General features: G+C 37.6%; 2 protein-coding genes across 3 annotated transcripts; both read right to left on the bottom strand.

Moving 5' to 3' along the window:
• Positions 1-1,434: 1,434 nt before the first annotated feature.
• Positions 1,435-7,378, bottom strand: htr3a (5-hydroxytryptamine (serotonin) receptor 3A). Its single transcript, XM_058757510.1, has 9 exons — positions 7,266-7,378; positions 6,778-6,941; positions 6,632-6,676; positions 5,902-6,011; positions 5,638-5,807; positions 5,170-5,330; positions 4,180-4,390; positions 2,381-2,611; positions 1,435-2,202 (listed from the first exon to the last, which is right to left on the bottom strand). The coding sequence occupies exons 1-9, from the start codon at positions 7,330-7,332 to the stop codon at positions 1,913-1,915; spliced, it is 1,449 nt and encodes a 482-aa protein (XP_058613493.1). The 5' UTR covers positions 7,333-7,378; the 3' UTR covers positions 1,435-1,912.
• A 1,416-nt stretch (positions 7,379-8,794) lies between these two features.
• htr3b (5-hydroxytryptamine (serotonin) receptor 3B) lies at positions 8,795-16,369 on the bottom strand. Of its 2 annotated transcripts, none has more exons than XM_058758105.1 (10): positions 16,303-16,369; positions 14,955-15,134; positions 14,531-14,697; positions 14,301-14,345; positions 13,700-13,809; positions 13,409-13,578; positions 13,041-13,198; positions 10,892-11,102; positions 10,572-10,781; positions 8,795-9,516 (listed from the first exon to the last, which is right to left on the bottom strand). In XM_058758105.1, exons 2-10 carry the CDS (start codon positions 14,989-14,991, stop codon positions 9,251-9,253), a joined length of 1,374 nt encoding a protein of 457 aa, XP_058614088.1. In that variant the 5' UTR covers positions 14,992-15,134; positions 16,303-16,369; the 3' UTR covers positions 8,795-9,250. The 2 variants fall into 2 exon arrangements, with proteins under 2 accessions (XP_058614088.1, XP_058614090.1); XM_058758107.1 differs by having other exon boundaries at positions 14,955-15,256; positions 16,303-16,350.
• Between the last annotated feature and the right edge of the window lie 30 nt (positions 16,370-16,399).

A 16,399-nucleotide genomic window follows, 5' to 3' on the forward strand; every position in this document is an offset into this window, starting at 1 on the left:
CTGCGTGAATAGCTTTTGTGCGGCGAGCAGGGGGTCCCATCTTTGGTTGCTCTTTGACCCAGATATGATCTAATGGACAAGGGAAGTTTAGATAGCAAAGGACTGAATGGTGGCCGTGGTCTTCTCAAATCCCTTCGATTGTGTTCCCAGCTAAGCCATGCCTGCGGGCGCGAGCGGGCCCAGCCACAGCCGGTGGACGACCTCCAGCAGATGAATTTGCAAAACAAGTAACAGCCTACAAATGCCACTTGAAGCCATTTGTTATGACTGTGTGTATGGCTTTCAGGAATTACACTGCCAACTTCAGCCTGCCAACATTCCGTTCTTGGTTGATAATGAAATTCCTCTGGCACTGGAATCCTATTGTGTGCGCTCCAAATGCAGACTGTATTTAATATTACAGATACCAGTGAAACTCAGGAGTATGTTATGATGCCCCTAACATCAGCAGTGCCTTAAATACATTACATGGCCTTAGAAGCCCTCTGCTGGTCAAAGTTGAGTGCAAACATCAAGGGTCTATGGTTGTGGTGTTGTTGAATGGTAATTATGATAATATTGGTTTATTTTATTTACATAAAGAGTGGCATTTGCTAACTGTTGTTCCTCATAAAACATGAAGTTTTATGCCTAATTCGGGACTGTGGTGTGCTGGCAGGATGGAGAGATGTAGCCGCATTGATTGTATTGGGATCAATGCTCCCATTTACTGTCTAACTGATTTTTTTTTCTTTAATTATGTAGGGTGTCGATGGCATTTATCCAATCACCCCAGGCCTGCTGAGTGCATTCCCAGTGAGGTGAAAATCTTTACAATTAGTACATTTAGTGTCACAGGCAACGACTAATACTCAGCCGCCCTTGGGCTGGAAGAGAGGGAACACAATATAGACACTGTCCAACATCTTCTCAAGACATAAATACAGACACTTTACAAGATGTTTACATTTCAACAACAGGATTGAAATTTCTTTCACAATACTACAGATATTATCAGAATAACAGAAGTGAAGTGTAATGAAGGATATTAATCGGAACCTAAAGGATAGATTTTTGTTTCAATAACCACATGAAACTTCCAACATACGCAAATGGGGTTGAAGTAAATACACTACCGTTCTGCTCTCCATTTATAATCAAAAGTACAATACTGTGAAATATTACAAATTAAAATAACTTATTTTTCTATTTTAAAATATATTTTAAAATGTAATTCAGTGGCAAAGCTGAATTTTCAACCATTACTCCAGTCTTCATGATCCGTCAGAAATCATTCTAATATGCTGACTGGTTTGACTTTAATGCGTCCTTGCTGAATAAAAGTATTAACTTAAACAAAAATATGAGCCAACTGACCTTTGAACGGTAGTTTATGTCAGTTTGGTGATTTTTTTTTTTTTTTCTTAATATTGGAATAATCAGGCACAATACACTGCTGAAGGTTTTGATATGCCGTTTCACAGTGAGTTATGCATTTCATATTTGTTTTAAAGCATTGTTTGTCTGTGTTTTCTGCTTCTTTCTTTAACGTCTTTGAAACTATTTCCATCGGCAGAGACAAAATAACCAAAATATGTGTCTAAAATGTGAATTATTCATTTTTATATGTTTTGCTGTTGTAAAAAGGTTGCACTCGCGCTGTTGTACTGAATATGAGAAGACTGTGATATTATAACAGTCATACATGTATGTTGTATGTTGTATGCTTTTCAGAGACAGCAGTTTGAAGAGCTTTCATCTGGCAAATTCAACACTCTACAAGTAATAACTCTTGATTTGAAAGCACATTCCTCCTCTATGGTGCTCAAGTTATTCTCTTGTGAGATAACAATCACATTACCAGCACTTAAACAACGTCAAACACTGCAGTGAGACAGAATTGGCGCCTTCCCTCTGTGACCCACATCTGCGGTCAGACGTTCTGCCAAACGGACCACAGTGTGCCTAAAGTGATGCTGTAGGCCAACACGGTGAGCAGGTAGACGCGAAACAGCAGGACGTCCAGCACGTACCCCACCTGCAGCCATTCCTTAGCGATCTCCCTGCTCTCGTCCTTCTTCTCCAGGAACTGGCGGATGGTGGTGATCTCGCGCAGGATGCCATCCATCATGGGAGACCCGCTGTCCCGTGTGGACAGCCCCAAACCCAGGTTTCTCCCAGAGTCTCTGGATCCCTCGCAGCTGTGATGGTTGCAGTGGACTGCTTAAAGAATCACAGGTCAATGTCAGAGCTCGTTTCCACCACCTAGAGCACATTTGCTAAGCTCCACCCACTTTGGTACTGTTGCTGTCAAACTTTACTGATGCAGTGGATGGCAACAGTTGCTAAGTTAGGATTGGTCAGTAACGTTTAAGGCGGGACTTAGCGAAGGGTCAGTTACCTGTGTTCATGTTGTTTTCTTTGTAGAGCGGTAGGTCAGATCCCTGCGAGAGGATCGAGCAGACCTTCTTGTTGCGAATGCAGAGAAGCACCGTGGCCTTCTCCAGCACCAGGTGTTTGACCCACTGGGGCACACGAGACTGCAGATCCTGCTTGTGCACCAGCCTCACGATCAAAACAGACTCGGTCAGGCTGATGACCAGCAGCGCCATGCATACCACAAAGTACACACCTACACTCAAATACACAGACGTAACATACGCTTACATTCAATGTTTCCTCTTATTCGTGCTCTTTCTGAGCAAAACATACTATTAATAGACAGAAACACAGAATGTATCAGATCTGTGCAGTGCTCACTGGCATTCTTTGCATTCTTTGTTATACATTACTGTTCAAAAGTTTGGGGTTGGCAAGATTTTTAAATGTTTTTTTTTTTTAGAGCGATCTCTGTCACCAAGGGTGCATTTATTTAAACAAAAATAGCCAAAACGGTAATATCGTAAAATATTACTACAATTTTGTTAATATATTTAAAATGTAATTTATTCTTGTGATGGCAAAGCTGAATATTCAGCAGCTATTACTCTAGACTTCAGTGTCACATGATTCTTCTGAAATCATTTTAATATGCTGATTTGGTGCTCAAGAAACATTTCTGATTATGTTGTGCTGCCTAATTTTTTGATGAATAGAAAGTCGAAAGGAACAGAATTTATTTGAAATAGTTTCTTGTAACATTTTGTTGTTGTTTTTGTTTATGTATAAGTCACTTTTGATCAATTTTATGCATCCCTACTGAATAAAAGTATTAATTTCTTTAAAAAACAAATAATCTTGCTGACCCCAAACATTTGAAAGGTGTATGTAATAACAGGCCTTATTTTATTCAGCAGTAACTAAAGACATATAAAGACCTCTGCCCCATTAATTTAATAGTTTTTAACACTAAATAGAAGGAAAATGCTGTACATAGTCACATAATCAATGCCACAAATTTGCTTATTTGATTAGTGACTTAGAAATAGTGTAGAATTTTACATATTTAACATTCATTGTCTTGTTCATAATGTTTCTCTGTTGCAAATGTTTCAAAATCTTCAAAAGCATTTATTCCCTGGTTTAAATTGGATTTTGAATCCCAGATTTTCATTGTGGTCTCAGACCCCACTGTATATAACTGTTTCAGCATGATAATATTGCTGAATTACCCAGAGATCATGCATTATTGTTATTTTTCTGTATTGTTGTATTCTGTATTTACTTGTTTTGGTGAGATATTATTAAGAACTTATTTCTCTCATTACCTTTCTTAAAAAAAAAAAATGCAAGCCCTCTGTAGTCTTTAGTGGGTTTGAAAGCCTTAGTTTTGCAATCGCATTCAAACTTGAAACCTCTGTAGTGATCTGGGCTTCTCTCCTTATCTCTCAAGTTAATCAGCGCTGTGTATTTCCGCAAAAGCTTCCTCACAGCTGCGGTTCCATATTGAAAATCAATGGACATGTAGATTGACTTAAGTTGAAATACTCAAGAAATGTCTTGTTTTTTGCCTTCTGACTGTTGCCATCAGAAGTGCGGCCAGCTGAGAGGAAACTGTACTGGATCACACCACTTGCTACAAATAACAAAAACCTCTTTACCTAAGGACATTTAATACTGTCTAGATGCAGTAGACTAAATTACATGTCACCTCTCACACACAATAATAATCTTCAGGAATCAGGAAATAAAGAATGAATGATTGAATGACTTCTTGAAATGCATCAGGTCATGTTCTATGAATCAGAAAGACCTCATTACCAATGAGAGGGGTCCCTATGGCAGTCGCTGGCAGAGTGTCAGAGACGATGATGAGAAAGACAGAATAGCCCAAGAGCAGGGTGATCTTGAAGGATACTCTCTCTCCGCTGTCTGGTGGCAAGTAGAATCCAACGATGTCCATCACCATCAGGAATACGCTGGGCAGCAGGAGGTTGACTGTGTAGAACAGAGGTCTGCGTCGGATCACAACCTGACGATAAAAGAAAGAGATGTCTTTCATTGTTGCAATAATGTTGATCTTTCACTTGGGTACTAATTTAAAACTGATTTCTAAAAAAATGTGACCAGACATTTGGACTGTGTGCATTTAGTGGTGCACTACTATTCAAAAGTTTGGCGTAAATGTTTTTGAAAGTCTCGAGCTCAAGTTTGCATTTTTTTTTTTTTTTTTAAATCAAAAATGCATTAACGGTGTGAAATATTACAATTTAAAGTAACTTTACTATTTTAATGAAATTTAAAATGGAATAGTCTTGACTAAAGTCGTCAGTGCCGCATGATCCTTCAGAAATCATTTTAATATGCTGATCTTGTGCTCAAGAAACATTTCTTTTTATGCTTATTTCATAAAGCTCAAACACCTTTTATTTTAAATATAAATCTTTTGTAACATTATAAAAGTTTTTACTGTCACTTTTGATCATGTATGCAGAGTATGTTTACACCAGATTATTAATGTATTTTAAGACCAAGAAGTGTTGGGACACATTTTCTTAAATGTTGATGTAATATTGCTCTGCTAATACGTATTGACCTGTAGCTCATTTTTAATTGGTTAAATTGTTGGGGATATAGCTCAGTTACACAACGCTCAATAATAATACAAAGCTAATGCAATTATGTTTAATACAGTCAGTAAGACGTCTGTCTGTCCTAACTGCAAAAAGCTTTTATTTGTATCCCTGACATTTTTCATTTGCAAATGCTAATGTGTGCCATGGCTTAATTTGGCATTATTACGTTACTCACATGGAACTTCATTTCGGCATAGTAATCATCATTATCTATGCTGAACTCTTTGTATGTGGAGAGGACGTGAAGCAGCTCCCATTCTCCCTGGTTCATGAACACACTCTTGTCGTTCATTACTTCCTCAGGGGTTCTCATTAGTGTGATGTTGATGTCTTTAGCTACGGGATGAGATAAGGTTAAAGGTCAGTTCATTCGGCTTTCAGGAAAAGCAATGTTGTCCTTAATTCATTTCCGAAATGCTAAAATTCCAGGGCATCCTTATTTCTGCTATGTGGTGTTTTTGGAAAAACAACTTTATGCTTGTTTGTATTTTATTAAACTTTCATGCTTCAGTTTCATAAATGATTTAAGATTGAGCACATCTGTCAAAACACTTTTAGACTTGGATTCTGTGTGTAGGAGGTACATTTTGTCACTGATGACAGAAATGATCTCTCTCAAGCCCAATGAAATGCGTTTACTTACTTGTGTGTAGCCAGCTCTGGAAAGTCAGGCTACATTTTTGGACATCATAAGGAAAGTTGTAGATGTTGAGGGAGCAGGCGGTCACCACCTGGATAGGCTTATAGTTGCGAACAAGCCCAGTATGGCCTACATAGACGTAAGGAATTTCAGGAGACTTTCCTACATCCACACTGCAGAGGACAGAGAGAGGGAGCAAGCAGGCAAAAGAGTTCAATAATTCTACCATTAACGTCTCAATGATCTCATTATGTCAAGTCTACTCACAATTCATTGATAAGAATATCTGGAACCCAGATGTTGGCAGTGGGAATGGAAATCTGTTTAACGTCGTCAAATTCTTCTGGATCCCACGCAAGGAACTCATCTATCCATTGCTTTTGAGGTAAGAGAAATGTCAAGTACAGAAACTTCACACTGTAAAACATATTAAGTCTCAATAGCCTTAATTTAGTATAGCAAGTAACTGTTCTTGTTTAATTTAGAGCTGTAATAAACGAATCTCTTAAGGAATCGTTAACTGGCTCTTGAGAGTCATTCATTCGGAAATCAAACGACGTTGTTGATTTCATTAAGAAGAAAAGTGTCATTTGTTTGGCATTCAAACTACAATAGTGTTGCCGAACATTACTGATACATGAAAGAAGAACCGACTCGTATGAGTCATTTGTTCGGGAATCGAACTATACGCTTATCGCGTTGTATGTTTTTAAAACACTAAAGATTGTCTGCTCGTAAGAGTCAAACGATTAGTTCGCACTACAAGTTGTTGCTTCACAAAAATAAATAAATAAAACGCAGGAGTACTGTACGTTCATCGTTCAATAAAAAGAATCGGCTTACAAGAGTCATTCATTCGTCAAGCGGACTACAGTTTGCACCGCACGTTCTTGATTCACTAGACTCGGCTCATAAGAGTCATTCGTTCAGGAATCGGATTTTATGATGATGTCGGTTAACAATTTTTTAATTAATCTTGTATTTTCCACCAACATACCTGTCTGTACCACACATATGTTGTCAAGACCTGGTTCTTCTCATCCTGCGTGGCACAGAAATATATACAAAACAATAAATGCAAAAAGTCTTAATCAACAGACAGTTAGTTTACATATTTAATAGACTTTTGAGACCTCTACCCACCACATTAAGAATCGCATAAACCATTAGGTCAATAGCCACCGTCGTTGACTGCCTCCAGTCGCGCACTGGTCGAACTCCTTTCTTATATCCAGCACTTAAAAACTCATTTAGTCGAACCAGAGTGGCATTGGCGAAACGCCCAGTGTTATTGCCCAGCTTCTTCACTACACACCGAGACAAAAGAATAGCCACTCATCACTTTCACTTCATTCAGCTTTTGCATTAAAAGGTTAAGCTGTCAGATACACGTGAATGCATGTTTATTAATTAATAGCAACATTGATGGCGTCTCAAAACCTAAAGAGCTGTCTAATTTAAGAATGCACCTATGATGAACAAAAATGCTGTCAAAGTTGGCCGCTCACTATTGTTTTGAGACACAGCCCTTGAGGTCGTTTAATGTGAAAGTACAGCGCTTGTTCGTTTGGAAGCTCAAACGCAGGTTGTTGTTATAACCAAAATCAAAAATGAAGTATAAGAAATGTTACCTGAGCAAGTCACCACCGCCCCACACATGCAAACGCAGAGAGCTGTCCAGAGTGCTGAACATTTCATTGTGCTGAGCTGTTTTGCGTTGCTCTGGGTTCTTCTAGCCTGGGGCTGCTTCCTTCCAGTGATGCACCCTGAGCTCCATTAGTTATCTCGGAGTTTTCCATAAGCGCTCGGACTGTGTCATTACAGCACTTAGTCCACCCTCCCTCCCTCTTCTGTATGATCATCTCACAGCTTAGCCAGGTCCAAAGCACTTCAGCTTGTCCCAAGAGACACAACGGAGAGAATTAACTATACAAGCATTGTGTACTCTTGAAAAGCTAGATACAGATAGAATACTTTTTCTTCTAAACATTGTACTGCAATTACTTTATTTTGTAAACAGCACGTTCCATTAGGCCTTATTATCATGTTAAAAATGGAGCATGGAGGCAATGGGTTTATTTATTTGTTTAAGATGTTAAATATAACAGGATAAACATTGTCAAATGTTTTCTGAACTGATAATACTAGTGTTTTCCTCCTCACACTAACTCAACAGCGGATGTCACATGAATTACAGCTGCCTTTAACATTTCATGGGTCATATTTCACCACCAAGTTCAAGTCAATTTCCATGAGCACTTAGACTACTACATTAAACTGTGATCTAATACTTCACCCAGCCATGATGAGACTTAATTAGCCCGGCAATAGGCAGGTGATTAGATTTGCGTCAGGAAAATATTATCAGAATTTTGATGAGGAATTGAATTAGGTGTTTTTTTTTTTTTCTGACTGAACTGGCAGCTCTGAGAAGCGATGTAATGAAAATGTACTATAATGATAGTGATGTGAAGGTGATTGTGGTTTATTTTTCAGTAAGGAAATTGGAGCTTGATATATGATAATGTTACAGTACAGGGAGGGGCATATAAACGTAAGTTCTTCATTCTCGTTATATGTCATGTGTAATTTTTCAAAGAATGCTCCATAATCTGGCCCTTAAAATTACATTTGTTTGTGTAAACATATGTAGTAAAACTGGTTCCGTCATATTAAATCATTTTCCATGTTTGTATTTAATAAAACCAGTTAATTTAGTTAAAAGTGGATTTTGATTACCTAGTAAAAGAGTTTTACAATAGCATGATTTTTATTAACTGTTTTATATATTCAGGACATGTGTATATATAATAAAATATTTAAGTTTTAGCAGAACAAAATGTCAAAACAATACAACTTATTTTGCAAAGCACTATTTATTTTAGCACGCTGATGTTCCAACAGTATAATTTATCATTTACAGTATTATTTTGTTGTTGATTCCATGTACTTGCTTTACAACTCAAAAAATCAAAACAGTTATAGAAAAATGTTAAAGTTAAAGTCACAGCATATTAAGATTCTACATTTGAGTTAAAAAAAAATAATAATTAAATCTCCACTTGAACATATGCCATTAAAAATAGATACTATTGCCAAACCTTTATAGAGTATTACGGTAATATAAAAAGCGACCTCCATGTTTATGAATAGGGGTTTATTTCAGTGAGACAGTCCCTTATCATCAAGTGCTACAATTAAAACAAAACATTTGAGTGTTATTAGTGAAAAGAAGAGAAGCACGGAAGAGAAAGACAATATTCAAACATAAATTTGCACATTAATTTGTTTTTCTTTATTCTATGGCAAACAATCACATACAACATGAAGGCAACTTGCATTATGATTTTTACATAACTGAAAAATAAGTTTAACCATGTTTTACAATTAAGAACTCCACCTATATAAATTTCGTTTATATTATAGAGTCAATCTACATAAGAAAATCTGAATTCATGTTAATAGTAGGTATCAAATGTAATTAATTATACTTTAAAACTGAAACTGCAGTTGTGAAATCTGTCGCTATGTTTGAACTTTCTCCATCTCCTCTCCCTCCGTTTTGTCCTTCTTATCTCGTTACGCCTCTCGTTTCCCTACCACCTCCTTCGGACTTTCAGGCAGAGCTCCAGACACCCCAGAGCAGCAGTAGAGTCATGACATAGATGAGCATAATTAGCAGGTACACACAGAAGAGGAGCTTGTCCACTTTCAGGCACAGTTCCACCCAGTAAGACTGTGAAGTGCCCTCATTCTCCTCCTCCTGAAGGTACAGTCTGAGAGACACCACCTCCTGCAGGATCTTCTCCAGTGGAGAGTCACTGTTTGAGACTTCTGTCAGGGAGAACAGGTCTGGCTCTGGAGAGAGATCAAACTCGTAGCCTGAATCAGAGAGAGAACACAATTATTATGTGTCATAGTATTCTCATTAATTAAATTGTTGATAAAAAGTCATTATTTTTGTTTTCTTTGCGCATAAAAAGCATTCTCCTAGCTTCATAAAATTACGGTTGAACCATTGATGATACATGGACTATTTTAAAAATGTCCTTGCTACCTTTCTGGGCTTTGAACATGGTAGTTGCGTTGCTGTCTGTTCAGGGTCAGAAAGCTCTCGGATTTCATCAAAAATATCTTAATTTGTCTATTAAAATGTCTTACGAGTTTGGAACAACATGAGCGTGAGTAATTAATGACAGAATTTTCATTTAAAGGAATAGTTCACCCCAAAATTAAAATCTTAAAATTAAAACTCAAGCTTACAGTAGGCCATCCAAGATGTAGATGAGTTGGTTCATCTTCAGAACAGACTTGGAGAAATTAAGCATTTGATCACCAATGGAACCTCTGCAGTGAACAGGTGCCGTCAGAATGAGAGTCCAAACTGTTTTGGACTCTCATTCTGATGGCACCCATTCATTGCAGTGGATCCATATGTGAGCAAGTGATGCAATGAATGAAAGGCTCCCTTGAAATAAATGAATTGACTGCAGAATCCAGTAACTGACCAATCAGAATTATTCTTAAGAGCTGTGTAATAATTAATGATATTATGAAATTAACTTATTTTTGAGGATTTATTTTTGGCATTTTCGCCTTTCATTATGATAGGACAGATCAGAACTGACAGGAAGCAAAGTGGGGAGAGAGAGAGGGGGCAGGATCAGGAAAGGTTCTCTTTTTGAGTCAGGATTTGAACTCGGGATGCCCGTAGCGCAACGGCGGTGTCAGCACGCTGCCCACAAGGCTATCAATGCCAACACAAGTTTTTGAATAAACTATTGGTCAGTGTCAATGAATGTTTGTCTATAACGTTTTAAAATGAATTAGTATATTCTTTAATTAACAAATGAATGGACATTCTAAAAACATTGTTCCTAACTCATTTCAAAGTATAGAATCCTATTGTATAAATGGATAATATTTTTCTATCCTACCTCCGGACTGCTCCATATCATCCAGTGTCTTCATCGATGTGAAAGCGCTCTCAATAAAGCTCTGATCCATTGAGCCATATTTGTCTAGTAAGCAAGCAGACATGGACATCTCCTTGACTTCCTTCTCACTGTAATGCAAAAGCTTCACTACAAAAATGGACATCGCCAAACTCAGCACCAGCAGCGCCATGCAGACAGCAAAGAAGGCCCCTGTGGCAAAAAGAGCAGACATTATTGTCAGTAAGGTGAGGTTGCTGTCCATCAAGAATGTTGTTAATAGGTCAACATTGTAATTAGGAGGAGCTCTTGCTATACTATACCAATGAGGGGTGTTTTAATAGCGGTAGCAGGGATATCATCCATCAGATTGACTCTGATTACAGTGTAGCCCAAGAGAATGCTGGTCTTGAAAGTGATGCGAGTGCCACTGTTCGGAGGCAGATAGAAGCTGGTGACATCCACCACCATGAAGAAGATGCTCGGGATGAGCAGACTTACCACGTACAGCAGGGGGCGCCTGCGGATCAGCACCTACAGAGAGAGACAGAAAGGCTGGATTTAAACGCTCTCTCTCTGGGTGATATTTATTCCATTACTTGCCCTCAGAGAAATGTGCTCACGGAGCAGTCTGAGATGGCTGTGTCTAAAGGGGAATTACATAACAAGCTTAAGCCTTCTCCCCATTTCCTGGATTTGCTAAATCAGTCCAATTTCTCATTCTAGAGCTGAAATTGTTTTCCCACACCTCAGCTCCCCCTGAGCACCCAGACTTGATTCTTGAGCGTCCTGATCAACCTCGCTGCCACGGAGCTATTTCCTCTCGCTGCCCCTCATCTGGATCAGGACCATCCATTTCACTTTCCTTATATAAGGCTGCTTAAGCTTCCACAGTACAACAAAGAGCAATTTCATACCGACTTAAACATGTTCCCCACCCATTTGGCCAATGAGTAAAAACACAAATATGGATCCCTAAATGGCTTCGGCAATGAGCCGCAGAGCAAAGGTAATCAAAGTACACAGCCGTTTCCATGGTGTGCGCATCTTAGTGGAACAGGGTGGATTGCCCATGAGCTTTGAGCTATTGGCCCATTCCTCCCACTGAACACGACGCTCATTGATCAAATGCCAGAAAGACAGTCTCATTATCATCATCCTTTCTGTGTGTTGTCTGCTGCTAAGCCTCATCTATTAGCTTTAGTGTGACTCCACTAACAGCCATGCAAAGGTTGGAGAAGGGTTGTGACACATGTCAGACTAACGTCAATACTCTAGCTAGCATGTCTGGCCTACTGTTACGTGCCTAATGTCTCAGTTAGGGTCCAAAATGAACATTTGTCAGACTTTAAATGCAATTCAAATTTGGCAGTGGCAAAAATCTAAATATATTAAAAATATTTTAATTTAATTTAAAATCAAAAGAAAATGCAATTCAATTCAAAATAAACAACAATATAATATGATATTTTTCAAAATAATAGAAAATCTTTTTAAATTAAATTACATTTGATTGTGTGACCCAAGAAGGTGGGATCCAGCATCCCTGCTGAGGATAAATAATTTGAAGAATGGATGGTTGGATGGATTACAATTAATTTTAAAGTCACAATATAAAGGAAGTAGTAATAGATATTTTAGTTGTGACATACATCACAAGAGTACCACGACGCATGCGTGTGGTGCTGCTGACGCAGAAGCCGACATTCTGACTTAGAGCCTGAATGCGCTGCGCCTTGTTTACAAGCAGAGGAATGCACACGCATGCATTGTGATGCTCTCGTGAACGCTTGTCGAAGACTTACACAGAAGACAAGAAATTGTTGATTAAAGTCATTATTTTTGTTTTCTTTGCGCACAAAAAGTAGTCTTGTAGCTTCATAAAATTACGGTTGAACCACTTACATGGACTATTTTAACAATGTTCTTGCTACCTTTCTGGGTCTTAAATGTATCAGTTGCGTTGCTGTCTATGCAGGGTCAGAAAGCTCTCGGTTTTCATCAAAAATATCTTATTTTGTGTTCCGAAGGTGAATGAAGGTCTTACGGGTTTGGAACGACATGAGGGTGATTAATTAATGACAGAGTTTTCATTTTTGGGTGAATTATCCCTATAAGCCCAACATCGTGTTAAGATGTTGTCACTAAATGTAAAATATATTATCGCACAGGTCTACTGTATACATAGTCAAATATAAATATGTCCAACTTTATCCACATGCATACAGTATACTCGATATAAACGATATAAACTACACAGCAAATCTCAGCTGTGCGATTATATCATCGCAAAATGCAAACTGTTATCTCTACTCTAAATTTGACTGTAAGGTATAAAGATATCATGAAAGTTGCTTTGACGCATTGTGTTTTGTGAAACGCACTATACAGATAAAACTGAAATTGAAAACTTGAAAAGCTGCCAGTGAATGTCACTTGTGCTGATTGAATAAGTTCAGTATTAATCCTCACATTAAATTGAATCTGTGCGTAGTCTCTGTCCTCAAGATTCAGTGTCCAGTAGTGAGAAGGGACAGACAGCAGCTCCCATTCACCGTTATTCATGAACTCTCTCGTGTCATTGGCGATTTCCTCAGCAGGCCTCCATAGAGCTAAATCCACTTCATTCACTGCCAGAGAAACACATCAGCAGTTCACTGTGTTATTGTTCAATTAAGTGTTTATGTTGGCAGGTTTGTGAGGAGCTTATTTGAAATATGTCAGCTCTTAAAAGATTCTAACCAGGGCTGATCAAAAACACTCAGTAATCACAGCAACTCTCATTATAGGGAGGCCAGCTTGTGTACAAAGCACACGCTGTGTACGAGTGAGTAATTTACCTGAGTGGAGCCAGCTGCGAAAGGTCAGAGTGCAGTTCTGCTTGTCAAAGGGAAAGGCATAAATCTCCAGGTGACAGGCTGAGACCACCTGGATGGGTTTGTAGTTTTTTACTGTTCCTGAGCAGTTGACATAAACATATGGGATGACTGGGGATTTGCCAACATCGACGCTGGAGAGATAGGAAGACATATGATGCAATGAGAGTATAACTCGACAAAATTCATTTCCAGAACACAAAAGGAGCTTGTGATGCAGGCTGGAGAGATACATCTATCATGCACTGTACATACAATTCACTTATGATGACATCAGGCACCCAGATGGCATCCGAGGACAGTGATATTTCAGTGATTCCATCAAACTCTTCAGGATCCCAAACAAGAAACTCATCGTTCCATATCTGAAACATTAGAGTAATGCGGTTTACTGTTACCTAGCAGGTCCCATGAGAAAGATTCAGATCGCTCAAATATCAGATTCCATGCATTTCAAAATTGGATTATTGTGTATGTGTTTCTTTCTGGATCTGTCTCGTAAAGATAGAATTAAATGTGTTTTATAAAACCCGCTCATTCATAGTATTCTTCTTTTATAGGAAAAAGACATGTTGTTTATGGGCACTCAGGTATGTATAGTACTGAATTATTCATATATTGGTCTATTGATAATATTTAAAGTATATATTCAGGTAACAGTCAAAAGACAATAGGTTTGATTTCAAGAGGTTACACTGCAACAACAACAAAAAATTGTTTTTTTTTTAAAAACAGCTACCATAAACAATCTGCATCAGACTAATTTGAATAAAGTATGTTAGCCATATACAATAATGCTGCTGTGTATTTAGTTATGAACTGTTACCACTAATTAGACAAATTAATTGATACCAACTTGGCGATACCAAATGCTGGTGGTCACTTTCTGAGTCTGTCCATCCTGTGAAAAGATGTGCAAATTTACTTAATTTTATTGACATGGACACACACTTTAATAATTGTGCAATACATTTTTTTAGTTAACAACTTCTAACAGTTAACATTCCAATGCATTGTATATAAAAATGGCATGACCAATATTACAAGTAATACAAGTCATTTCTCTAAAGGTTGAAATGCGCTCACCACATCTAGGACAGACTGGATTATAAGGTCAATGTAAACGGTAGTTGGTTTGGTCCAGTTCTGGACAGGCCGGACTCCACAGTTATATTTGCGAAGCAGTAACCTGGTGAGTTGGTTCAGAGCAGATCTCTTTGGCTTCTCAGGGACTAACTCAGCCTGTGGAATAACTGTACAAAAATGTTAATCAGTGCGGATCTTGCTTGACTTGGTTAAGTTAGAATTATCAGTACAGTTTGGCAGCATTCACAGTAAATGTCATTCACAGATAGGTTAGGTGATGGCTTTTTAAATAGTCTTAAAATGTTTCTAATTTTGTTCCATTTTTTTGAATATTAATGCAAACAGCATTAAAAGTTATGCAACATACGTAACTGAATGATTGTATAATTAATACAATACAAACAAGAAAAAGCACTGGACTTACCTGACAGTAACAAAGATAACAAAAGGACAGGACTCATCCTGACAATTAAGAAGAAAGCTGCAAACAGATTCGTCGGTTTCCAATGCCTTTGTCCCAGCTTTTCAAATTTTACCCAATCACGAAGTGTGTTTTATTCCAGTAAAATGCTATGGAGCATCAGAACGGTCGTTGTACACATGACTGCAACAAATGCACAGCAGCAACTTGCTCACCACTCTAGCAAATCGATTTTCCATTACGACGGTAAGAAGATCTGGGTTTAGTGAATAGGATGTGTACTCTGACTGCTCAGTTCATGGACCCTAAGCATAGTAAACTAGAACATAATGGGCTATAAAACATAAATAATAATAATTATACAATTATATGTTCTCAGTAAAATCATCTTAAAATACATATTTTATTTCTTTATTTCTAATTTATATATTGAGCAGGAAATTGTAATGCTGCTTTTCAGAATGAGATAAAGAAAAAAAATGTGTGCATTTTTTTAAGGTCATTGCAATGTATTTTAAGTGTGGTAAGGACATTCTTTATTGAAGTCTTTGACAGTTAGCAAATGAAGAGTTCAGATGCAAAAGCCTCTAAGTGCCATCTGAAATTTTCATCTAAAATTAGCATTTTTATCAGGCTCCTATATTTATGTTCAGTTATTTCACTTTAATTGCATAGAAAATGACCTATATACTGGCGTTAGAGTAAAATTTACTGAATCTAAACATAGGAGCCTGATAAAATTCTCATTTTAGATGAAAATTTCAGATAGCACTTAGAGGCTTTTGCATCCGAACTCTTCAAATACACAGTAAATACAGTGTGATATATTGTGGCAGCCAATAGAATGATACATGTTTAAGTAGGTTTTTCTTATATTTTCAACAGGTTTTCTAATAGTCGATCTTAAATTAGGCTATTGCCACATTCTGTCAGACTGCAGTACGCTTATCATGAAGAATATGATTCCTTATTATTGGCCCTAAAGATGTGGAGAGGTTATGTATTTATATTTATTAGTTGTTAGTTTTATTTACACACCCTAACTAAAATAACAATATTTTCCGTCAAAAATATTATGCTACAAATTACTACAGTGCAAGTCACTGTCTTCAAAGAAATTAAACAAAAATTAAGCTTCATAAATTAAGGAGAATCCGTATTAATTTAGTAACTGCAATTACCAAATTAATGGGAGATGTCTTTCAAAAAGTGTAAGAAGCTTTGTAATTTTGTTTAGCAGTGACTAAAACGCTATTTTACCATGGCACCATTTTTTGAGGTCTAAATGAAATCGTTTACATATTGTTCAGCAAACCAAAATTGCCATTTATTTTAGTTGAATCCACATTACCTCTGTCTAAGTGAGGCTGTCATGATTAATAGGTTCAGTGTTAGTCAGTTTCCTTTGACGTCTCCTGACTGTTTACCAAGCGCGCGCACGACGTTTC

Source organism: Onychostoma macrolepis, chromosome 21 (assembly GCF_012432095.1).
Source record: "Onychostoma macrolepis isolate SWU-2019 chromosome 21, ASM1243209v1, whole genome shotgun sequence".
Lineage (NCBI taxonomy): Eukaryota > Metazoa > Chordata > Actinopteri > Cypriniformes > Cyprinidae > Onychostoma > Onychostoma macrolepis.